The sequence below is a fragment of the Necator americanus genome, chromosome V (assembly GCF_031761385.1).
Source record: "Necator americanus strain Aroian chromosome V, whole genome shotgun sequence".
Classification (NCBI taxonomy): Eukaryota; Metazoa; Nematoda; class Chromadorea; order Rhabditida; family Ancylostomatidae; genus Necator; species Necator americanus.
Genome location: NC_087375.1, coordinates 30,298,610 through 30,324,172, shown reverse-complemented (window position 1 = coordinate 30,324,172; position 25,563 = coordinate 30,298,610). Strand labels below are relative to the sequence as shown.

Below are 25,563 nucleotides of genomic sequence, written 5' to 3'. Positions count from 1 at the left end.
GGAATATTTTGTTCAGTTATTAAATAGACTCTCCGAGCACAATTATTAATTATTTTCCGTTTTTATTTCGTATTTAAAATAGATTTAGAATTTTTTTTTGGAAAAATCAAACAAATTGATCGATATAATGGCATTGTTCATCTATAGAATTTTCTTTTTTTCACACAAATAAAAGTAATAAATCTGTCTTCACGAATCTCGACTTTTTCAGTGGTTTTTTTGTTTCATGCATTTTGATATGATGTTATCTGTAAGACGTCAAAACAGTAATTAATTTAATTTATAATAGAAATAAATACTAAGAATAATAATAAAATACTAAGAACTAAGAAAGAAATACTTAATCAGTTACATTGTTTCGAGCGCGTCGACCTTATTTGACTCATCTGAAAGACGAAATCCATATCCAACTATGCTCCCCTCTTCCTAGAAATGGGTGACATTGGCTGATTTTTTTACCTTGCCAAAGAATGGAGCGCGTTGATCGCAATTTTCCTGCCAACTAACACCTACCACCGACCACTACTGTTGTGTTCCTATCGTCGAAACCGGATCCGGTTTCCACGGTGCACTGCCGTCACATACATAAGATCACTGCCGCCTTAAAAATGAAACAACGGAAAAACTGTATTGAATGTGAAGACGGATAGATTGTGGTGGCGCCGCCTAATTCCGTTCGTCCTCTGTATCGTCGTCTTTCACCTTTTTTTATCCTGTGACAGAGGCTGAAAATACACTTTTTTAAGTGTAAAAATTTTTTGAAAAAAAAAGTGATGCACTATTATTAAATGATCGTGAACTCGTTCCTATAATAAAAATTCCCACTCTTCCTACTCTCTTTCCTGATCTCGTTCCTACAATATCCATGTGTCTCACAGAAACGTCAACGGATATTCTGGTAGGACTTCAAGGTGTTTTGAATAATTCACAGCTTATATTCTGGCATTTTTCTCATCTTATTTCTGTAATTTTTATTTTATAATTAATTCCAATTCTGCTTCGTCTACGCTTTCGTTGCAATGAGGAAATTTTTTGATTCTTTTCCAGAGAACAAAAAAAATAAAAGAAACTTACCACCATTCGTAATTTATATGAACATTTTATTTTTCTTATCATCGATAATAGATCAATCAATAAAACCGATGAAGATATTCTGTTCTTCTTAAACTTTATAGTGTTTGTGCCGGTGTTAATAGGTTTATGAGTAGTTCCTGATATTTTTTTTGCGAATATTTTATTTCTATTTTTATTTTAACGCTCACAAATCGAGATAGACTGAACAAAGTGCTGTTTTTCACTCGAAGTTACAGAAATTATTCGGTCCTAGTTATGTCCATGTCTCCGTCCATCAAAATTCATCGTCACCATCGTTTTTGTTTTTTTCCCCGAACCCATCCATTTCTGTTGTATTTATATTTCATATTTTCTCTTTTCTTCGAAACACCACTGCTCTTTTTTCCCTTCATATTTTCCCGTTTCTTCGAAACAATACGGCTCTAATCAATATCTTTCCCATTGATTGATTTGTCCATTCATCCATCATTCACTCATCCGTTCATTCGTTCATCCATTTCTTCAAACAAACGATTATTTATTGGGTCCTTTTTAAAAGTTTATTCACCAACTCTCAGTGGATTTAAAATTTAGACAACGAAACAGTATCAACGCAAACCGGCTGAACGTAACCCATTCAAGCCAACCTGTAACCCCTTCAAATTTTTCCTTAAACCTTTATTTTGTCTTTAATTTCATTTTTCCAATTTTTAAATGGCGTTTTCCTCCTCTGATGTTCTTCAAGGCATATATAAATGATTAGATAACTGAATATTCCATATATTATGCCACGGCAAGAGTCGACCCCGGTTTCAATCGAATGTCGAATCATCATTTCGATGATCGAATATTCGAAATAACCCAGATGTAAAGTTACAGAGATACCAGTCATGCAGTTAAAAAAAATTATTGAAGAAGTACATTGAGAAGAGCAAGTGACAAAAGTTATTGCTGTTTTACTGTAATTATTGTATGATATCTACGTACCGTAATATATGGCTTTTCTTTCTTTTTCTTAAAAATTATATAGTTTTTGCAATAATATGTGAGGTGAACGACCTCTCTGCTTGCCCCCAAAAGGACTACGCCAGTTTTCTATTGCCAAAAAATTGGGTACACATTTTTTGGTTTTTTTTTTTACTTTGTTCTTGATTTGATTCAGACAAAATATGGTTTCCGTACTTGGTGCACCGTTAGCGTTTGTGAATAAATAAATAAGTAAACAAATAAATAAATAAATAAACTTTACCTATTCACTGTTTTTTTCTTTGCTTAACACTGATCTCAGTGGGATCACTTGGTATATAATGACATATGATGCTGCCTATTTCATTCTTCTTTTCCCTGTTGACATTTTTGCAGCGAAGGTATTTCTATTTAGTTCGTTTTTATGTTTTTAGTTTTTTTTTTTAATGAAAAACGCATTCAGAAGAAATTTGCGAACCAAATTAATGAACAATACTGCTATCAGAGTAAAATGAGGATGTACTGTCGGTGCAAATTGTTTTTGGCGAAAACTTTTCTTATTTACCGTGTCGTTTATTTCAACACAACGAAATAGAAAATAAATAAATGGAATAAACAAAAATGAATCTTTAATCTTTAGCATGAATTAATTCTTTCCTAGAGTTAAAATTAAATTAACTGCGAGCAAATGACAACTTAACGCGAAAAGAATTCAACCATACCTCCAAAGCAGAAGAGTTACATACATAGCTGTGTCGTTTAAAAAAAAACGGCGTGGGAACGTGACGTTTGTTCCTACGATGTTCATCTCGTACACGCTTCGCTTCTCTCAGCTGACTGTTCAATGATTTTCCTTGAATAGGCGGTTGAGCTGGATTTCACTAGCTTTCGAACGCTCGCAAATAAATGCGCCAAAAGTGGCGCAATGCAACAAAGATCGTCGTAAAAAACGGTGTCTTTCACGCTAGTTTTTTTTTCTACGAAGATTAAGGAGAAATGAGCGAAACCATCCCGGATCACGCAATCTTCAATCCCATCTTTAGCTTTTCTCGCTGATTCCCGCCCCACCTCGAATTCGTGGTATGCTTTAATCAATTTTTTGTTACGGTCGGAGAGAAATTGCCCAGGAACACAGACTGGTACAATATTTTTTTCGGGAAGAATTTTATCTCAGGTGAAATAAACATAAGGTTCTTTTTCTCACCATAACTAATAGAGTACGAGCGTAAAATCTTGGGTTCTTAGCTGATTGCAACAGAAAAATTTCATCCTGAAAAACAATTTTTCTACTTAATTTCGATGAGAAGTTTTTAAGATTAAAACGATTAAAAAACCTATCTATTGGTTCTATGTGACTAATAGAAATCCTTATTAAATTTTCCATTAACGAAAATAAACAAAAATAAGGTAAACATGCCACTAACAAATATTCGCAGAACTGACGATGTATTGCTGATTTCAGGAAAATGTCCGTCAATGCTCTGGTGACGCGTTTTCTTGTCCTATCGTTCGTTGTATCACAGTAATATCAACCTTTCCTGGACTTCTTCTTATTCCTATGACCCAACCCTCTGAAAATTTTCAAACTTTTCTTTTCTCAAATCAATGCTCTTGAATCATCCACTCATCATTCTTCACTTTTAAAGAAAAATTTTCCGGAATTTGTTGAATTTCTCGGAAACTTTCTAGCTGCAGTCAAGATTCGAGTTGAATTCTTTAAGAATGGTAACAAAATTACGCAACATTCCTTCTCATCTGATAATCGAAATCACCTGCGGTATCAATAAATCAAACGATACAACTCTTGACACTCAGGATGTGACAAAATAAAATCTTGTAATGCTTGTATCCTAAAGTGTATTTTTTTGACATGTGATCTCGTTATGAAGAGTTGTTTTCTCATTAATCTCAACAGTACTTCACCGTGAAGGGTTGGTTTCATTTCACCATATGTAGAATTGTAAGGAGTTGTCTCGTTGGGGAAATTGAGTTCTCTATGTGCCCTTGAGTCATTCAATTCCCAAATTTGTAGCGGAATTTTGACATTTTCGTTGCCATTTCTCAAAACTTAGCCCTTAATCGCTTCTCCTAGTGGTGCAGATCCATCCGTCGTCCATGCACCATTCCTTAGAAGCAGAATACCGCGAAATTAAAGATGTCAGGACGAAAAAATGAGGTCAACAGTGTAGATCTCGAGTATAGACGCTACGTCAATTCATATTAATTTTTTTTTCAAACGGGATGAGAACTCTTGGTGGTCTTGGTGATCGAAAGTTCTTACGAGACACCTAGTGATGCACCACCGCGCTCGTACTTGTGATCTGAACTTCTCCCTAAATTTTCGTGGACAGATCCCAATGAGATCATCAACTTTGGGGAGTGCTGCTTTCAAACACAGCAAAAACAACGAAAATTCTCGCTGCACTTAAGAAATCCCGGGGCGGTGCAGTGGATTTCTTTGCATAAGCGACTATCTTGTACTTATGATGGGTTTTTCATGAAGAAAAAAAGAAATTTAGGGGTTTTTTAAAAACATTTCTTAAGGAGATTTTTCGTGGCTATCCTCGTGGAATCCTCGAATCGCTACGGAATCGTAGTAGCATGAGACTGGGGCTCGTTTTTTCGCTTCGCCACCGTCCATCGGAGACAGCGTCAGCCGCCAGCAGCGGCGACGGCGGCGGTGGAGGGCGGAGCGTTGATTTGTTGACTCTCGCCGCCTATTCACGTTCGCTTCAGATGCCTCAGCACGTCTGAAGCGTGAATCGTTTCGTCGTCGTGGTTATTCGGCTGTGAATTCAATCTCATCCTGAATACATCACACTACGATTGTAGGGTTCTGTGATGAACTTCACGTCGTACTCATTCCGGACAAATTTCTCCTCAGTTTCTGCTAGCGTACACATGGCAATGGTTATTTCTGTGTCTTAATCTTTATTTTGAGGTTTTTAGACGCTAGAATTCTCGTAAACATTAATTTTTTGGGATTTTTCAATGTAATTTTTTAATGCTTATGTTAACGGTGTCATAACGCATTTAAATTTACGTAAACATTACACCTTCTAGGATTTTACTCCAACACTAAGGAAAAGAACCTCCCATTGAAAAAAAAATAACTTCTTGAAGTAAACAAATAAGGACTTCTTGTTTATTTTTCAATTTGTGGGAATTATCTGAATGACACTGTAAAACCTTGTACTTAAGCTTCGATATCATGGATAAAGCCTCTTATCACAGAAATTATAAGGTGATCCTTAATAACGCATGAAATGTCGTTCTGTCTAGTTTTTGGGTCCTTAATTTAACCGTTATTGGTTTACTTTTACCAGCACATTAATTCACTAACAGTTAGTTTTTCTCACCATTAATAAATTTGCATTATTAATCAATTATTTTGTGCTATGATGAAGATAATATTATTTCAAATTGCTAATCGCGCGGAGCACCAGAGTTATCAGAACTTATCTTTCCGATCGATTATCGATTTTTGAGTTACGCCTCAAGAACCTCACTAATCCGTTAATCGTTCATCAAAGCGATCAAACCACGGTAGCTGACGGTACTCGACATATTCTTTCTTGCTAAACTTGTTTTTAATTTTTGTAAATTACTCAGACGTACTTAACCAACTTAGGGTGATATTAACATTTCTGAAAGCTTTTGCCAAATTTTTGAGGAAATTTATTCGTATCGTGTCGTCCCATTGATTTTTAAACTTCCACAAAAATAAACATAAAGTTGCGTTAGGAAAAATTCAGCACTCCTTTCGTCTTTTCGATTTCAAACTTTCAACAGCCTGAAACAGAAATTTTCATTATTTTGAATTTTTGACCAAAACTTACTGATACTCAGATCCTGAAAAACTGCAAGAATTTTTTTGGGCATATTATTAGACGGATGCGATCCCGGGCAGACAAATGTCGGCCCACGCCTAAGTAAATAATGAAATACGGTTTTTTTTTTCAAATATTTCACCTAACATATGCGTTGCTGTGTTTAAGGGAATACCGTATAATTTTTTTACTAATAATTTCATAGCTTGATTGTTCACTCAACTGCTTAATTGCTCAACTAACTAAGCTAAACTACTATTCTCCAATATATTTTATTTATTTATTTGAACTTTACTTGCTTAATTCCTTGACAATTGTTGTGGTCCACTGGTATAACTCAGAGAAAATTCCAAAACAGCTGTTTCTCTATGTAAACCCACACTCTAATTGAATGCTCCCACTGAAGCCACGCCCATTTTGAGGAACGCCCTTAATAAGGGCAAATTGTCGGTGATGACGTGTTCATTCATCTTCAATAAAAGGCTAGCTCTGAAGGGGTGTGGCTTATTGTGGCTTATTCCTAGTGTTTGTGGTCCTCGCTGAATTACATGGCCTCTTTCTTAGCATGGATTACTGTCGACTAATAATATATTCGAACCTCGTGCTAGGGTCTATCAGCTGTCCAATAACAGCGCTGGTAATCCCGTGGGCGGGACTTGTTGCAGGTTTCTGCGCGGTTTCATTTCTACTCCCTTCTTCGTGAAGTGCACTGCGTTTGTCTACCATAAAAAGTATGAAGTGATCTGTGATTTCACTGAAAAACTTCTTTTTTCATATTCCTGCAAATTTTCTTAATTTTCTTTTTTCCATTCATATGATTCCTGTCGATTTCTGATCTTTATCCAGGCGATCAAAGTTTCATTTTCCCGATCTCGATGTAAAAGATGGTGGAGGTTTTTTTTTCGTTCCTCGTCGCGATCACTTCTTCTACGACCTTGCCATGTCATTTCTCCTTCTCATTTCATTTTCAACAAATTGATCCAAACGATTCCATGACTACCCACCCGTCCATGCGAACGTCTGTCAGTCTATCTGCCATTTTCTTCACGATTTCTATTCTATATTGTGCTCATCAGAATTGACAGCTAAATGAAATGACATTTACTGATAACTTTTTTTTTCGTTTCTCCTAGAATAATCCATTTAATAAGCTGCTATTTTCAGGTATAGTCGATTTTGTGCAGCCGTGGTAGCATCGGCGCCATTTCCTTGAACGAATGCTTTTCGGTAAGTGTTTTTTTCTTGATTGTCAACAGATTTAATAGTGGAAAAATCGCTTCCGATCTACTGTATAATTCTGTTGATGTATGTTTTCTGTTGATTCTCATAAATTTTCTATTATATTTACATTGTATTTTCGACCATCTTTTCTTCTGTTCATTAGAAATTGACCGAGGACGTAAGATTTATTTCTGGTTACGTTGACATTTTTGTAGAATGATTCCGAGATTCTGATCAAGATCAATGAAAATCCCAATAAAGCATAAGTTTTCTTTTCTGGGATTTTTTTCTGTTTTCTGCCACGTTTTAGATGTAGCAAATTTGTAAATGAGTGAACAAATTACTAGGAGACATATGAGAAGTTTAAATTGTTTAAATTTCTTAACTATTATTATTTGACCATCTCTAAATTATTAAATTTTCAAAGTTTTCTAGACGAATTTCACTGAACATGTAGGTGGGAAAAGTTTTCCAACATTTCTGACATGCTCCGTACAGTCGTGAGAAGCGTTCAAAATTCGGAATATTCTGAATTCGTAAACTTTTCTAAGCCTAATTTTTGGATAAAGAAACTATGGTTACTGCAAGAAATGGAGGGAAACGTAGAAAATTGCATGTCTTTCTGAACACCCTTTCACATTTCTTCCTTTTTATTACGTCACATCTGCACAAATCCTTGGATCCTTGCTTGGATCAATACTGAATAGAGTTTCTTTTAAAAAATGTGTGGGGAAATTCCCCCGTGTAATTTCTAGTTTTTATCTACACACTTCAAAACACTCATTAATATTGCAACAGAGACATTTGATCGTTGTGTACCTTCTGATGTCCCGTTCATATTTCGCGATGGTGTCCGAAGAGTGCATCCGTGGCATGTTCGGAGCCGCGAACATTCCCGAGTTCCATATCGGCACGTCCTCGAACAGTCCACCTTCAGACAGACAGCGCCACGATCGCGCCAGGAAATGATTCTGATAAGGAGCCGGTTTTTATTTCTGTCGTATTGCTTGCAGTTTCATTGGCATCTTCCCATCCAAGAAAAGTCAGCGACCTGATACTACGTTCGTGGGGGGGAAGTCTGCATTTGCAGAAAATGCGTAGTGCAGCGGCGGACATAAACACGTAGTAGTAGGTGCTTTGATGAAGTGAGCGGAGCGATATTTCCGCGAGGATTCCCTGCGGTCTGATTTAACCTCTACTTCTCCTCCGTTTGCACTAATCCAAGGCCGATCGCATTAACGATTCGAAAACAGAACCATCGCCACAGTGAGCAGATGGTCTCTTCTGTTCAACAGAAATGTTCGGATAGGGACTTTTGGTCTATTTTTTATGTTTTATTTTTTCTCTAAGTTCATTTACATTGAACCGTACGTACGTATTTCCCCGTAGGACCTTGATGTCCCTGCCAATAGCGGATAATACCGGAGAAGAATAACGTTCCTTCTTCAAATTATTCAAATTTTCTGAAATTTTAAGCCACTATGACCTAAAATTTGAAGAAGCCCATCTTCCTACTCCAAACTTTGCTAACGTCTCAAAATTACGCGCCTAGAAGCGCATGCGGAGTACCTCCCGTGCATTAAATCCTCTTCATATTTTGTTAATTTTTTTTTGATTTTTACCTATCATTTTTGAAAGTTTTGTTGGAGAAAATATGAGAGGAAGGTGATTTTTTTTTTGCACAGAAATATTTTTTTAATTTTTTTTTCGCAATACGACAAGGTTTCTTAGGTTAATAGTGCAATTTGAACCTTAAAGTAAACGCGTCACAGCGGCGCCACCTTCAATTGACGGCTGAGGTATCAATTTCGGGAGGAGAAATAGACGTTTTTCCTCATATAGGTGCAACCATTGTGAGTAGGTCATGGCCTGGGAGAGTATTTCCAATGAGCTAAATTAATGTGGGACCTTGATTCCTTGTAGATTTCCTGGTAAACCTCTTATTCTTAATGTATTTGATGGAAGAATATCACTCAAAAGCTGGCCTATGTGATTGGATGAGCTCAAAAATTGGGGATTGGTCTTTTTCAGGGATGGATTGTGCTGCGTATAATACAAACAAATGTGTTATTTTTACAAACAACAGTATTCCTGGAAAAAGTAATTCCAGAAAGTTCCTACATGCATGTATTTTCTGCTGTTTTCTGAGATAATTTGCCTTTCACTACCACTGCTACATTTTCTGCTTCCAATTATGGATTTATTAAGCTCGTCTAGAAGAAATCAAGAAAGAACTAACAAATTATGGAAGAATTCTGGTTTTTGCATAATTTTTTGATTTTGATTTCGATCTACTTTGTGTGGATCCATCATTAGATTAACGATGACTAACTTCATACGATGACCCGCGTGTCATTTCACCGAATGGAAGACGTGGGCGGTTGGAACCGCCGCCATCGGCTAACCCGCACCTCCTCAAGCGAGTGACAATCGGATTAGGAATACACCTACGAAGAGAGACGTGAAGACAATCGCATCTGGATCCTCCAAATTACGTTTGTTCGAGGCTTGTTGAGTGCTGTTTACGAGATTCTTTCCGGAGATGTTTTCTTTTTTCTGGGAAGGCGTACAAAGGCGGCTTACTTGATGCAACATTTCCGTAGGAATTTTCTTGTTCTACCTTCCATCAGATGTGTATGGACGTTTCCTAGCAGCGTTACAATCCTTAGCTGATTTCTGGATTTCGTCAACAACTCTATATCCTCTACCATTGCGAAATAAACTCCGAACTCAACAGAAAGGTTACGGTATAAGTTGGCTCGTGACCGCGACAAGAAATGTTCTTGCCAGATTACTGCTAATCTAGGAACAGTTCACTTCTAAGCACACCGATCCTTAATTGGCCAAAGAAAGTAGTTTTTTTTTTCCTTGCCATTTTATTTTTTCTTTGCGTATTCTCTTATTTCTCCTATTCCTTCCTTCCTTATTCCATGTTGAACCCGTGAGCTTCTCCGTTTTTCTTACGCTACCTCGTCCTTAGTCTTTGGAGCGTTCCTGGAGAAATTCCTAACCAGATCTGAAACAACAGGAGGTCACGAGCCTGTTGTGATGATTGGAAGATGCGATACAGTTGTTTTGTGTGATACGGTAGGTGGAAAGCCCACAAATAAAAACGACGTATTTGGCTCGCTCCCAGATAGTTCACTGACTGCAGCGGCGGTGTCCGTTGATCGAACGAATGCACGACGAAAAACTTGCACAGCGATAGCCGGCGAAGTTTCTCTGCGCGACCTGTTCGCTAAATTTCTCACACGAAAACACACTTTGCACGTGAGCCGAAGATCAAAAATGAACACCAATGGGCGAAGCAAGGGATTACACCTACGTGATGACCATCCGAACTCTTCGCGCTGGGACCATCCGTGCCAAGGGCCACCTCATTCGCTTTCCTCCGATGTTTTCCCCGCCAGCGATTCAACGCACTCTTTGTATGCATGTGCGATCGAAATTCATGCACCAGTGCAATTTTTACGTCAGTGTAGTCCCTACAGTACAACCCTATCGACGGCTACGATGAGGGATGGCATGGCTGTGCCATGGTCTTGAGGTGACTATATCAACTTCTTTATCGACACACATATTTCAGGAAATTTTCGCTCAGATCCATATCGGAGGTGCTTTGGAGGTGTTTTAGAAATTTTTCATCAATGAATCAAAAGCTATTCCTTGACTATTTATTTCAGGAAAAATGTAGACGATCTATCTTACTTTTTTTTCTCTTAGTAACTTTAGCTTACATGTCATAGATCCTCTAAGACTAATCGTTAGGTCTTATGGCCCCCGATTGATTTAATTATTTACCTCGAGGAATAAGGGGCCACTGTGGTCCCTCCTGCCCAACTACATTTTACCTTTTATTTCTTCCCAAGGGCTCCTCGAACTATTCGATTTCTCCCATAATGCGCGATGTTCCTTAGTCTTTTTGGGATCATCTTCCTAATGACGTTATCGTCAGCCTTATTTATAAACTTATTCTATGATTTTACCAGTATAAAGAAATTATTTTTTTCGTAGATCGAGAAGAAAATGAGGAGTTTACAGAAATTCCTTTCTTTTGCGCCACATTTGCTACTAGTATTTTGCTTGTACGGAACAGTTCCAGAAACATGTCCGACTCCATGCTCTTAGTTTTACTCGCATAAATTTGATTTCGGATACAGGACAGAAAAACACGGAAACCGCATGATAGAAACCTGGTTCAAATTATTTGTTAGGGTTTCCTCAGTTTACTAACTATTTTCTACTATTTACGATTTCATGGAAATAATTTCAGGATACAATTACGTTAGTAATGTCATTAATGTAGCTTTGTTGTGCCATAATGAGTAATGAGAGCTCTTTTCTTCTTATTCTCTCCCTAGATACAGTACGCCGTCCAACGTTAGAGCTTAGCGTTAGCGTTTTAAGTGTTAGTAGACCCAGGAGAGGACCCTATTCTCTATTGTCTATTTGATACGAGTAAGGACTTCCAGAAAAATTCAGAGACTCAGAGAGAGAGAAAAAAAGAAGTTCAGAGAGAGAATGTTTCTTTTCCAGACGCTTCGGGGGAAGAGAACCGATAAAGAATTTTGTTTAATTGCCAAAATATGTGAAAACACGTGGGTTCCCTGAAAAATTTATCTCATTCATTCCTAATAGCCAATTTTTAAATTATTTGTGGACGATCAGTCCGAGGGGGGAGCTGTCGGATGATTCAATGTGTTAATGTGGTAATTTCGAAGGAGAAAAAGTAGAAATGTGGACTCTCTGACAGTTTTCTACTGCTTCGAAGAAAAACCTCGATTTAAGAAGGATACAACAAATTGGACTAGAGAATTTGAAGAATTATGGAGGAGAAATTTGCCAGAAAAGGTCGAACTCTGATAATTTACAATTCGGAGCACGTATTTTGCAAACAAATATCGCTGATAACCGCTTTGCGAGTGTTATCTCCCTGAAACGACGTTCTCTTTCAGTCCTTCAAATAGTATCACTTTTTTTTATACAATTTTTTGTAGAAATTCTTCGAAAATCGGGTGATCAACACCGATCTGCCCACGTCATCGAAATAGCGATGAAAAATGCTTGTTCCCCCCACCCCCCGCCTCCCGCCTGAACGATTCGGGGAAGAAAAAACTTTGGTTATGTTTGTTGTCTGTGTGCCCGGATCCGTCGTTGTTGATAAACGTCCACTTCCTTATCGCTTCCTGGTTAATGGTCAAGAAATGAGGCGACATGAACACACCACCAAAAATTTCACACCAGATTCAACGAACGAAGAAACGGCGGCGAGCGACGATAAACTGAAACCTTGAACACAGTGTGTGCTGTGTTTGTTGGGGGAATCCTGCGCCTTCACGGTTTTCAGTTGGTCGTTGATCAGCGTCGGGGAATGGAACTTGTCGTCGCTACTTTTACCACCCGTTCACCTTGCGCGGGAAACGCTTGCGATTAGCAGGAAATTGCAGACGATTCATTGTAAATGATGCAATAAATCAGAGATTTTTGACAATCGTTGAAGGAAAAAAAACGAAAAACAAATGAATTGATGTCGATTTTCGGGCTTTCTTGTAGTCATGGAAATTGGAAAGGAGAGCAACGGTTGTATGGTGTCTAGGATCGGGCAACATATCCTATTCCTTTTTTTTTCTGAATTTTTATCTATATGCTATACATAATATTATATTTACACGAGTTCTCTTTGTATGGATTTTTAAATTCGTGTGTGAATGTTTAGTTTATTTTATCAATTTAAATTATTTTTAATTTTAATACTATATTATTAAAATATATAACAAATTAAAAACTTGAGCACATTTTCGCGTTGCCAGAGGGCGGCATTCCAGCAAATAGCTACCAATATATACTAATACATATTATTATTCTGAATTATCTACAAATATAAATTCCATTTCTCGCGCATCAGCCAGCAAAGGACCCCATGTAAAAAAAATTATCCAATATTTCCTATGATAACATTTTTCAAATACAAGGTGTTCCGTGGAGAATTTTTCTTTGAGACCCAAAAATGTTAATGTAATAAAAAATTCAAAGAAAAAATGCTGGAACAATTAGAGAGTAGATCACGGGTGAACCAGACGTTAGAAGGCAGATCATCGAGCGTCGGGATATGCAGAACGCAAAAATTTCTTTGATCTGATCATTCCGTGGATTCAGATGAATCCGAGTGCAGCACTTAAAAAAGTTGATAATACTGATTTTTTGAAAAATAGACGAAAAAATTCATCGGTGAACTTTTTAAGAGGACTTCAGATGTGTGGAGTTTTACGCATTCCTTTTAATCCTTTTAATACATCCTGCAAATAGCCATGTAGGTTTTTGTAAGAGTTTTATTTTTTTTTAAATTTTTGTAATCTTGAAGCGGTTGGAGCCCAGATATTTTTATATTACTGGTTTCTTATTTGTTTGGAGCTGCATCTGAGACCGAGATTTATTTTTCTGCGCATAAAATCATCCAAGCTCCTCTCCATCCATATCTTTCGGCTACTAATTTTTTCACGGTTGAGTTTCCATGAAAATTTTTATCAATTTGCAAATTTATGAAATTTTCCAATGAGATAACGAATGAATGATAAGACTCGAATCACTTTGGACGAAGGATTAAAAGAAGAAGAAAAAATCGTTGCGAAAAAAAAACAGAATGAAAATAATGAAAGATCTGGTAGCAAGCACAAAAAAAATTGAAATAATTTCAAATAAAAATTTTGTTAATCCGCACTACCCCTATCAGGTTTATACATCAAATCGAGGCGAGATTTTTCACAAAAAAATTCACGCATTGCAGCATGCCCTTATTTTTTGTTTATTTGTATATTTTTCTGAACGTTATTGACAGTCTTCTCCTCGTGGTGACGAAAAGTACTGAGTGATACTGTTTTTTTCGCTAACTTTTTCTTTTTCTCCCTTTCTTACTCCTTATTTTTTCCGAAGTCATTTCACTGCAGAAATGGTTGAGATTTTTATAAAAAAATACATTTGAAAAGAATTAGATATAAAAAGGTATGGGGAAATAGGGAAAAAAGAACGAGAAAAAGAAAAAAGAAAAAAAAGGCTAAACCATTGAGACTTCACTATTTTCTAAACTGGAGATGAGAACCGAACTGTTTGGCTGCAGTATGCGATAATTAAAAAAAAAGATTTGCTGAAAAAAATCCCTCAGCTACATCATAAAAATCTTTTCTATAAGTTAAGCATGGTTTCGCGTTGCCAGAGACCGGCATTCCGCAGATCGCTGTCTATCGTTCAGCTACAGTACCGTGTTATCAGAAATTTCTGCTTATTCATCTATCACACCATTGTTGGTGTGAGTGTGTGTGTGTGTGTGTGTCGATCGAAGTACATCATTGCGTGTAAAACACGCGTCGGCTATAAATTTAAGTCCCCTGGCACCTTTTTCTTGACTCTATTCCCGGAGTAAGTGGAGTGTGCTGCGGTAGAACCGATTGTGGACTCTGCATCCAGATGAGCGGGATTTCTATCATCGACGGTTCGTTTTGTAAGCTTGTTCTTTCATTGTTTTTTCTATTTCCTATGATTGGACCATAAACTAGTGCTTGAAATTGTTTTTCTTCCTTAGATCCAGTTAACTACGGTTTTTTTCTTCGAGCATCGCCTCACTGCAGCCCACGTCCTGCTTCTTAAGACTTCTTTAAAGGAAAGGAAATGCTTCCACTTTCTAATAAACAAGCGAACCTATTTTTTAAACATCTGCTTTCCAACGGTTGTCCAAAATCCCACTCCGAATCGTCCTAATATACTTTTCGTTCATTTCGATACCGTAATTTGAAAAACTGAGCTACTACTCGAAGGGTATTCACGCGGGTCTTCTACGACGACGTTACGCAGAAGCCCACTCTCGTAGCGGCTCTTCTTTTGCGCTCCGGAGACACTTGGTGCACTTTTTCGGATGAAACCGCGAAATTGAACACTGTGTAATGGTACACTACGTACCATAAAACTTCTCTTACTCTTTATAGTAAGGAAAAAATCTCATTGTCTTACATGGGCGAAGACAAGTGGATTTTCCAGACGTGTTGTTACAACGATTCTTTGTGATATCAATCAAATCGAAGTGAAAATAATAAAGATAATCTAATTATTAGAAACAGTGGTCTGCATGCTGCAGATTTTTCGTGAAAAATAATTCGATCCATTGGAAAAAAAGTATTTTTCTTGAAAAATTATGATCTGGGAAATTATTGAAAATAAAAAAAGGTGATGAAGTCAGTGATTCTTTCCTCCACGACGAGTCTGGCACCAATTTATCAATCGTTCCCGTTACTTTATTTTCGGATTTTCGGATTTTATTTCGTCTCATCTTGTCTGTTTTATCGTCTCAGTGAATGGTGAGAAAATGATCGAAAGAAAATCCTGTTGAGAATTCCACGGCAAAAAAGTGCTAGATTTTATGGAATAACATATTTATATCTTTCACCACCTTTCTATTTATATCTGCCCTACAATTGGACTTTCTGAGAATCACAGACCCCAACATCACTCCAAGAGAAGATTTTGGTAATGAATTTAATAATTTCGGTAACCAGTATTTATATTATAGAAACAATTGTGTTGGACAGTGCTCCTGTAAAAAAATAATCGTAAAAAGTTTCCATTACGACGTGCTTACGATCCAGAGGAGGAATATACTAAATTTTAATTAGAATTACTTGCTGACGAAATATTATCATGAAATAAGTGCACATAATTTTGGCATTTCGCAAAAAAAGTGTCAAATGGGATTTCAAGGATCATGTTTACTAGCAATTCCATAATATCCTTAATGTTTTTTTTTCTTTGAAATAATTTGAAATTCCGCTGAGTTTGGACACCTCATACGACCAAATAGTTCCATAGCTCATAGTTACTTCTCCTTTCCGATTTTACTCTCTGGTTTAACGTCCTAACGGAACGGAGATCCCTCTGTCAATACATAACTCGTAGACGGATGTACGTTACGGTTGCTTCACATCTTTTTAAATTATTAGCATTATCCCTTATCGTTATCGTTGTTCACAAGCTTGTTATCCGCATTGATGCCAATATTTCATAGATAAAAGTTTCATGGAATATATCCTGGAGAAAAAGTTCGCCGCTATGTTATCGCTGAAAATTAGTTAAGGTTGATTATTAACCGATCAACAAAATTCATTGTCTAATGATTATGTAATTCTGCTTTTTCTGAAACCACTACTCTATCAATCGATAATCTATGAACCATCAGTGTCCGTGAAGCTAGCTAATTTAGTTTCATGGCACCATAACTGAATTAACTCTAGGTCTCTTTTTCTGATTTATAAGCTTATGCGGGGACGGGCGTGGTGTAGCGGTTAGAGGTTCCGCTGCCTGCACGATCGATCGGAGGTTCGAATCCGCCGTAGTGCTCACCAAGCATTTCATCCCTCCGGGATCGATAAATTGGTACCAGACATCTGCTAGCCACCGCAAGTCAGTGTATAGGCCAGTTACATGTTCGTGAACCAACGATTCTGAATTGAACTGAACGTGGTGGCGCTGGTCCCAAGCGGATTGACGCCAGACACTTTACTTTGTCCTTTATAATCTTAGAAATTTGAAAAAAAAACATAAAAACGGAAATACCAGCAGCATGGCAACGATGCAACGATCGCATTTGCAAGCGCACCTCTCGCTGACCTTACGTTAAATTAAACTTTGTACGATCTGAAGTGAACTGTGTTCAGGAGCGAAATAAAAAAAAACTTGTTCCTACTCCAATTGCAAACACTCGCATCTAATCCATGACCACAATAGCCACGAAAAAAATTGAAATAATAGTGAGCTTCTCGAAGTTTTCCACTGGATCAATGATCAATGAAGCTAAGAACCATCAGTTGTTATAGATATAGTAGTAAATATGGGAATCTTAGGCTACGAAATCCTTACAAATCCAGCTGCCTTTCGTTTTTCGTTGGACAACTTTTTTTATTCTATTTGCATTTTGAATTGGTTTAATTATTTACGAAAGAAACGGGGAACCGCACGAGAATTAACGAGGTCCGTCTGCCAAAGTCCGCAATTACAGAAGAGCCGATATCGTTGGAAGAGGCGGCGCTGTCTGCGCATGCGATGGCACAGCCGAGCCGTAAAAGTTACGTGCATGGCTGCTCTCAGATACCGTTGTTGTTCGAGACAGTCGGCGATCGCCTACGCAGTGCCGTGGATCAGGTATATTCCAGACTCCAGAGAGAGGAGTTCTTAGTTTTATTTATTTTTTAATTACACTAAATGACGTGCTAAAAAGGATGTGACAATGAAAAAAAATACAAAATACAGTGAATACATTGTGAAAAGACAGAAAACATAGAACTGGAGGAGCAGGGATCAGTCCCGTGTACGCTTCCAACCTAGGTACTTTAGCACTCAACCCTATCTTACTATCTGACTTAGGAAATAAAGTTAGGCATCCAGGAGCTATGGAGTTATCAAAGTATAAGCAAGGTGTTTTTTTATTGGATCAGTAGATGTCAATATTCTAGGATCCAAGAAAGGAAAAAAATCTACGTTTCCATTAAATTACATATGTCGCCATCACTGAGATGGCGCGATCAAATGGTCGTGATAACCACACCACAGCGGCTGAGCCCTGTTTACTCAACGGGTCTTGTAAGAGCGAAAAAAGAAAAAATCACATTAACTTGGAGTGATCCGTTTCTAACTGGATTTTGGGTATGAATATAGATAGTATAATTACAGGATAGAAACTGTAGTTCACCTACGATTGGTTCACTTTTATAAGATGACCAAATGGTACACTACAAAACTCCTTGAAAAAGAATTGTATAGGTCCAGGAATGTAGCACAATCGTAAAATTTTGATGTGCTCGTTGATGTTTGCTCCTGTTATCCGCAAAAATATTAAAGGCATCACCCCACGAATCTGAGGTGGTACGGATTTCAGGTGGAGTATTCGTATACGGGATCGTAGATTATGGAGAGAGGGGTGATTCCGTACATTTTTTCCCAATTGCCGTAAAAAACGGCAAGGGAGATACGGCTTCGGGCGTTCCGGCGTGCTATTTTCTACAAGGAGTTCGATTGGAGCGCGCCAGCCTTGTGCAGGCGCCGCATCTTCCGGGCCGTTTTTTACGGCAATTAGGAAGAAATGGACGGAATCACCCCCCTCTCCATAATCTACGATCCCGTATACGAATACTCTACGTGAAATCCGTAAAACCTCAGATTCGTGGGGTGATGCCTTTAACTTAGCATTCTTCTCGGCTGGAACTTAGCACTTGTTTGATTTTTTTACGAAATGACACAGAATCCTATTCATTGTTATTTTTGAAATCTTTGTGTTACTGCCCTCTACTCGATCTACCGCTATTCTCCAACTAAACTGCAGCAAAACTAACCGAAAGACAAATTGAAGGATTTTTTTGCTAAGAATCTTCTGCACACTTCAAGGATATCGACCAGAGGTCACGCTGTACCTGAATATCCTCCCTTTTCAGACCCCAAACAAGGAGTTTGTGATCTTCAAGCGGGAGAACATTCGCCGCACATATCATCAGCTATTAAAGGACGTAAGTGTAAATGGAGCATGTTTGTTTTCGAATCACTTTTAGAAACTGTATCAGATCCTGAAAATTTTGCTTTTTCAGGCTGAACGCCTCGCTTGTGGTTTAATACATCTCGGAGTGGAAAAAGGTGATCGTGTCGGTATATGGGGACCGAACACCTACGAATGGGTGACCGCACAATTCGCCACCGCATTGGGTGGTATGGTGTTGGTGAGTGGGACCTACGGTGCAGCTGAGCCGCATAGTTGCTTTCTTTGTGCTTTTTTCCTCCGATAATCTCTAAGATCCGTAAGAAGGACAGCCAGTTTTAGATGTTCTTTTATTGCGTTGTTATATTTGAAAGGGAAACATTGCACTCTACCGCGTCAGATTTTTTTTCGATAATTAGGTCCAAATGGAAAACGATTGGTTGAGATGAGAAATATGGCGTAGACGTGACGAAAAAAAATGAATGACAGCATGAGGAAAGGATACAGGATGTGTATCGCTTGGATGAAACGATAGAGAAATGGATTTAATGTCAGTCTTCCGAAAAGACTGACACTTTTTCGTGGTTCTCAATGAAAAAAAAGATCAATGGAAAATATGCTTAGGCAGAAGAACAAAACCTCCTTCTTTACAACATTGAGTCCCAATTTTCGAATTCCTCCAGAAGAAAGGCTCAACGAAATGTTGACGAAATAAATAAGTAAATAAACTAACAGAAAAAGTCTAAAACTCTTCTACTGATCACAAATGAACTAATTTAGAGAGCAAAAGTGTACCTTAAGGTATTTCTACTATTCAAAAAACTTTCAACGGAATTTCAACTTCGGCTTCCACGTAGTTCTCTTTTTTCGGAGTTTTTGCCTTGTTTACAAAGTAGTTTTTTTTTCTCAAAATTTCGGATGATCGAGTTCTTCACTTGCTGTCGATTTTTCGTACCACAATTTTGAAACGAGGCTTTGAAAGCCTGAGAAAAAAAATGAAATCGCACCGTAGATGCTAATTCATGTAACAGTTGAAATTAAAGAAATTCTACCTTTCTCTCAATTCTCAAAAACAAAACTGATGCGTCAAAACCTCATTACTTTCTGGAATTTCCAATATATTGAGCTGTGTCGTTCACCGAAATTTGATAGCAATAGGTACAAGGGATAGGTGTTCGATGTATGACGGCTAAGACTGCTTCGCATAGATTTTATAGACGCCATTATAAAAAAGGGGAAATCTTCCCGAAACGGTCAAGTCGAAATGTTTGTAGAAGGTCTAATTGCTCTCGAATGAATGTTTTCGTATTGCCAAGCATTCTGCCGCCAAGATGACAATTAAGCTTTAATTCATTAAACGTTAGCGTAGTCAGTACACGAAACGTTGAGGTTGAGCCGACAAATCAGCAGTTTTCCAGGTCAACATCAATCCCTCATATCAATCGGAGGAACTTCGCTTTGCCCTCGGCAAAGTGGATATCAGGGCTCTCATCACACCGCCAGGATTTAAAAGATCAAACTACTACCAAAGTGTCAAGGTCAGCTTTTCTTGTATAGGGCACGTTTGCTAAATCCTGTGTTGGATACATACATTTCATTAGGATCACCAAGAGAAAAGGCCTTAAAATAGAAGAACAACTTTCTAGGATGTGATCCCTGAGATAGGTCTAAAGCCGCCTGGCCGTAGCGATGTGTCATCGCCGTGTTTCCCTGTATTTCGACACTTGATCATTTTTGGAGATCCAGAAGACAAACCGTACCCGTAAGTTACGCTGTGCTTGTTTGCGCTGACTTCTTCTCCTATGGTTATTTTACTTCAGTGGAGCTTGGAAATACAGCGACGTGATGAAAATGGGCACTGAAGACGATCGATTAAAATTGTCGAAAACCGAACGTGAAATCCAGCCGGACGATCCTATAAATATTCAGTACACAAGCGTAAGTACCATCCGGATCTGGTGTCCGACGTCCGAAATTCGCCTCCTCAATTTCAGGGCACCACCGGGCAACCGAAAGGCGCCACACTTACTCATCATAATGTGCTGAATAATGCATTTTTCATAGGGATTCGTGCCGGTTACCATGAACAGGTGATCGCAGAGCTGCCGAAGTTTCGGGATGAATCTTGGGATGCAGCGTTTTCTTCCAGAAAACCATCATTTGCATTCCAAATCCACTATACCATTGTTTCGGATGTGTAATGGGAGTGTTGTCCGCTTTAACTCATCTACAAACCTGCGTATTTCCGGCGCCCAGCTTTGAAGCGCTTGCTGCTCTTCAGGCGATCGATGAGGAAGGGTACGAATCAATTTATTGATCTCCCGCTCGAGCACTCAGGACCTATATTTCTTATTTCTAGATGTACAGCCTTATACGGGACACCAACAATGTTTATCGATATGTTAAATCATCCCGATTATCACAAATATAACTACGACAGTATTCGATCGGGTAAAGGAGTTTAATTTTTAATTTTTTTTTGTAGTTCATCAATACTGTTAGGGCTATTTAAGGCAGTTCACTTGATTTTAGTTCAAAATACATTTTAGCGCAGAAAATCCTACCAGTGATCCTTAACAATAATAAGTAGTTAATAAGTAAATAAATAGTTAATAAGTAAATTAGCAAAGGTATTATTGAAACCCCAAAAATTTAATGTCGTCATTTCCTCCCTATATTTGTTAGTTTTCTTGAGAATCCGCGAACAATGCCCGCAGGAATCCTTGGAAGAGGCGTAATTAAAACTTTAGGACTTTAGTAACGGCAATGAACTAACGAAATTCGATTCGCACTAACATCGGACCCTAATCATCATAAAAAGCCAGAAATTCGAACATTTACTAAGAACTAAAGCTGTTCGACTTGATCTATGTCTTGAGAACATCAGTTTTGGGATTTCAGGATTCATTGCCGGCGCACCATGTCCGATCACTCTTTGCCGGCGTCTCGTGAATGAAATGCATATGACGGATATGCAAGTCAGTAACGAGGATGTGGCCAGCAGTCATCTGAAACCACATATCCCTTATTTAGGTGTGCTACGGTACTACCGAGACATCTCCTGTCTCATTTATGTCAATTCGTGATGATCCACCAGAGCAGCGGATCAAGAGCGTTGGACATATTATGGACCATTTAGAGGTAACGTAGCTATGAGTTTAGGAGGTTCGCAAAGTTTCCCGAAATCAACGCGAACAGGTCCTAGCCCACAGGTAATAATGACGGAATGTGGATGAAGGGTCACGGATTGGGGTTAGATTTTTGACAAAGAAACTGCGAAGAAACTTTTTTTTAACGAAAAAGCTTAACGTTTCCTTCTCGGTAATGCTCAAGAAAAAGTCCGTTCGCATCTGCTTGATTGCGATTGTGCTTTTTGTAATTTTCTATTTCTTTGGAAATTATTTTTATTGCGATAAAGTCGCTTAAAAACGACACAGATAATTGCTATTCCTCCTTAACTCTCATGGATTTCTTTCCTAGGCTGCAATAGTCGACAAATACGGTCGAATACTACCTCGTGGTGAGAAGGGTGAAGTGATAGTACGCGGCTATTCCGTGATGCGATGCTATTGGAATAGTGAGGAGCAGACAAAAAAGGAGATCACCGAGGATCGGTGGTATCATACGGGGTAGGCTCGTTTTCAGTCGAGTTCAGCTGCGATTAAATGCTATCCACCCGAGGAGATTTCCAGATTTTTCCAAAGCCTCTTGACTCGCCCAATTTTTTTTCTATTTGCTTTGAACTTTAGCTTTTGTGCCGTTCGGAAGTTTGAGACTCGCATGTTTTGGCGTTTCTGGATTCCGGAAGTCTCATTACTGCTTTTAGTGACATCGCTGTGATGCATGATAATGGTACGATCTCGATTGTTGGCCGCTCGAAGGACATGATCGTTCGAGGCGGCGAAAATATCTATCCAACCGAAGTAGAACAGTTCCTCTTTAAACATCCGAAAATTGAGGATGCACATGTGAGTTCCATGGATATGATATGTCCCTCCAACTCCAAACATCGCATTCCGAGCAGAATTATTTGAAGGAAATCACTGCGCAAAGAACAAATGAAGCCATTTCGATGTCGTTGACTTTCTATGAAACTTCTCAAAAAAAGGAACCGAAACAGTTCACTGTTGATTTCAAAAAGAACGTCATATTTTCCGGCAGGAAAAAAAATCGTTTACAACATGGAGAGACTTTTGTGAATTAGTCTTTTCATTTTTTTGTTGTGATCTCGGGATGCTATAGTCGCGTCGAACCTGAAGCTCTTAGCAGTTGCGTAGGCTACTGCGCTCGCTTGAAGCGCTGCGGCCGAGCTAATGGTCGGGATGTCAAGGTGGGACCCTCGCTTGCTCCACTCATTCCCTGCAGAACTAGTGAAGCTCGAGAAGGTCCCCGATATCGAACTCATCCAATCGCTGTATCGCGTTGCTTAGAGCACAGTCGAAACGTAACTGTAGATTAAGTTGTTTTCCTTTGATTATAGAATATAATACAAATGAAATACATGATAAATGAAATAATGATAGATACAAATAATACAAATATGTACAGATGACCGTTTTACCTCCTTTCATTGCCTGGGTTTAACTTTTTTTTCGAAATTTTAGATTCTGTTAGATTCTGCACTTATCGACCTATTTCGATTCCTTTTCGAATTTTTTTAAAAAGCGTATAGCTTGGACCATAATTCTTGTTCCTTTAGTCGTTCCAATACGACCATCACCTCTCGGTATTGTTTGTCGCTAGCATACCATGTCAAAAGTTCTTAGGAATGTCCAAACACTTTCCTCGCAGCGCAGCTACCAATAGAACACAAGCTGAACAAAATCATACAAAGTTCCGGAATTCTGGAAAATTCTGAGACTCTTTTCTTCACCTAGGTATACTACAGTTAAAACGACATGAAGCACAGACAGTTGCGTAAACAGCTGCGCTCGAAGCGGCACGGTGCAGCGTAGCGGTTCGGATCGTGTGACGATCCTCGCTACCTCCACCCATCTCGCAGTTCGCCATGATCTCACCTCGAGTCCAACCGCTGTCTCCGCCGCACCGTTTCGAGCGCAACCGCTTACGCAACTTTCCGTGCTTCATGTCGTTTTGACCCGGTTACATGCTCACTCCACAGCAGAAAATTAGAAATCCAAGAGTGACTCTGTGACGACAGCACAGTTTCGAGAAAACTAATCCAATCTTACCCGAATCATTAATTTAATGAGGAAATGTACAAAATAAGAGTATGTTCTGCCGCTATTCTCCCGAAAAAGAAGCAATGAATCCTTAGATTGTTGGCGTGCCTGATGAACGATACGGTGAATCGGTATGCGCCTGGATTCGACTACACGAATCCGCCGTCGGTGTGATTACCGAAGAACAGATCAAGAACTGGTGCAAAGGAAAGGTAAGTGCTTGATGTTTTTCGGATTCTCATCGCCTATACGGATCGCGATTTCAGATCGCTCACTTCAAAATCCCACGCTACATCCTGTTCAAGAAAGAACACGAGTTCCCGTTGACCGTGACGGGAAAAGTGAAAAAGTTTGAAATTCGAGAACAATCGAAGATAGAACTCGGTCTACAACAGGTCGTGTCACATTTCCAAGACTTGTAATCAACTGATCGTCCACATCGGCATGTGGGGGCGGCTCTTGGCTGATGTGTGCTGCTCCAGACTGTGAATTTTCATGTAGTTCTCCCATATCAGTCCTCTAGTCAACTGTAACTTGGCTGCCTAACGTGGTATGACTGTCTTTGAGTTGTGTATCCCGAAAATCGCGCCACCACAACAAATGGAAATAACAAATTTTCACCTGGATATCGAACGAAAACCCTGCATGACCTAATAAATTACTTACTCTACTTACTTACTTAACTGGGCGATTTACGGGACATTTCCTACATTGGGTACGTCATCGAGAAATGTTGTTTTTGTGGTGGGTGTGGCTTTGGTGCAAGAGAGTAACCGAAAATATCCGAATATATCCCCAAACGAGATGGTGCACCCAATGATTTTCTTATGTTCACATTTCTTTTTCTATGAAATTGTGTTCCATAATTTTACAATTCTCTCAAACAGATATACATATCAGGGCTGCGCGTTAATGGAAATTGAATTTTTTTTAGTTCTTAATATTTTTCCGGTTTGGAAGTCAGAAATTGTCATTACATAGACACTATTCTAGTTACTCTTTTCGGTTCCAAAAAAGGAGAAAATAAGTTTTCCTGAAAATAATTACGATTGTACAATTTGCATTCTTCTGGAGACTGATCCCGGAATCTCATCAATCCGTTAACCGTTGATTTGAATTCATTACTGCCGCTGGAAAATTTTCTGCTTTTTTTTGAATTAGAAAATGTTGAGTTAAACGAGGAATTTTTTCCATAGTGTTTCAATTTTTCAATATCAGTTGAAATCTTTGATTGGTTCGTTAAGAGTTAACTTTTTTGATTTTTTCCCTGCTCGAATTCGATCTATTTCTATCGATTTTTTTTTGTTTTCTAGCGAATTAATTGCTGGAGATTTTAATTATTATTAATATATTAATTTTGCGGTTCAACGATTAGCTTCCATTAGCCGGTACATAGTTACAGCCAGAATCTAAGTTGCTGAATTTTATTCACTAAATCGCTTGAACCATTACGGTAGAACGTACAGACCTGATATACCACCATACTTAATCTGTATAATCCGAGAATTTTGTGTTGCGCTCATTTTTCAGCTTGAATATTTTTAAGTTAAAATGTGTGTAAAACGGCGTACATACATACATACGTACGAAGATTTAAGTGTCGATTGATAGTGATCGTTCTCAGTTAAGGAAATGGTTCATTCAACATATCTCTGGAGTATCCGTCGAAGTCTGTAACCATCATTCATGCCTCAAATCTATACGCGTTATGCGTTATCGACTATAAACCTATGTATTGTTCGCTCGCTCGTTCGTTCGTTCGTTCGTTATGTTGCTTCTCTCTCTCTACCTGTCTCTACTAGAT

The 25,563-nt window shown here is 38.4% G+C and overlaps 1 protein-coding gene across 3 annotated transcripts; it reads left to right on the top strand.

Moving 5' to 3' along the window:
• Window positions 1–7,066: 7,066 nt before the first annotated feature.
• Window positions 7,067–25,485, top strand: RB195_015683 (uncharacterized protein; the record flags this gene model as incomplete). 3 transcript variants are annotated; one of them, XM_064206506.1, is made up of 17 exons in its annotated part: window positions 7,067–7,076; window positions 17,110–17,252; window positions 18,539–18,610; window positions 18,689–18,817; window positions 19,995–20,114; window positions 20,223–20,338; window positions 20,397–20,514; window positions 20,571–20,666; window positions 20,726–20,874; window positions 20,936–21,027; window positions 21,478–21,554; window positions 21,610–21,717; window positions 22,057–22,205; window positions 22,403–22,544; window positions 23,855–23,971; window positions 24,026–24,154; window positions 25,389–25,436. In XM_064206506.1, the coding sequence occupies 17 exons, from the start codon at window positions 7,067–7,069 to the stop codon at window positions 25,434–25,436; spliced, it is 1,815 nt and encodes a 604-aa protein (XP_064062386.1). The 3 variants fall into 3 exon arrangements, with proteins under 3 accessions (XP_064062386.1, XP_064062385.1, XP_064062387.1); XM_064206504.1 differs by lacking the exon at window positions 7,067–7,076 and adding an exon at window positions 14,532–14,556 and having other exon boundaries at window positions 25,384–25,485; XM_064206505.1 differs by lacking the exon at window positions 7,067–7,076 and adding an exon at window positions 14,532–14,556.
• Between the last annotated feature and the right edge of the window lie 78 nt (window positions 25,486–25,563).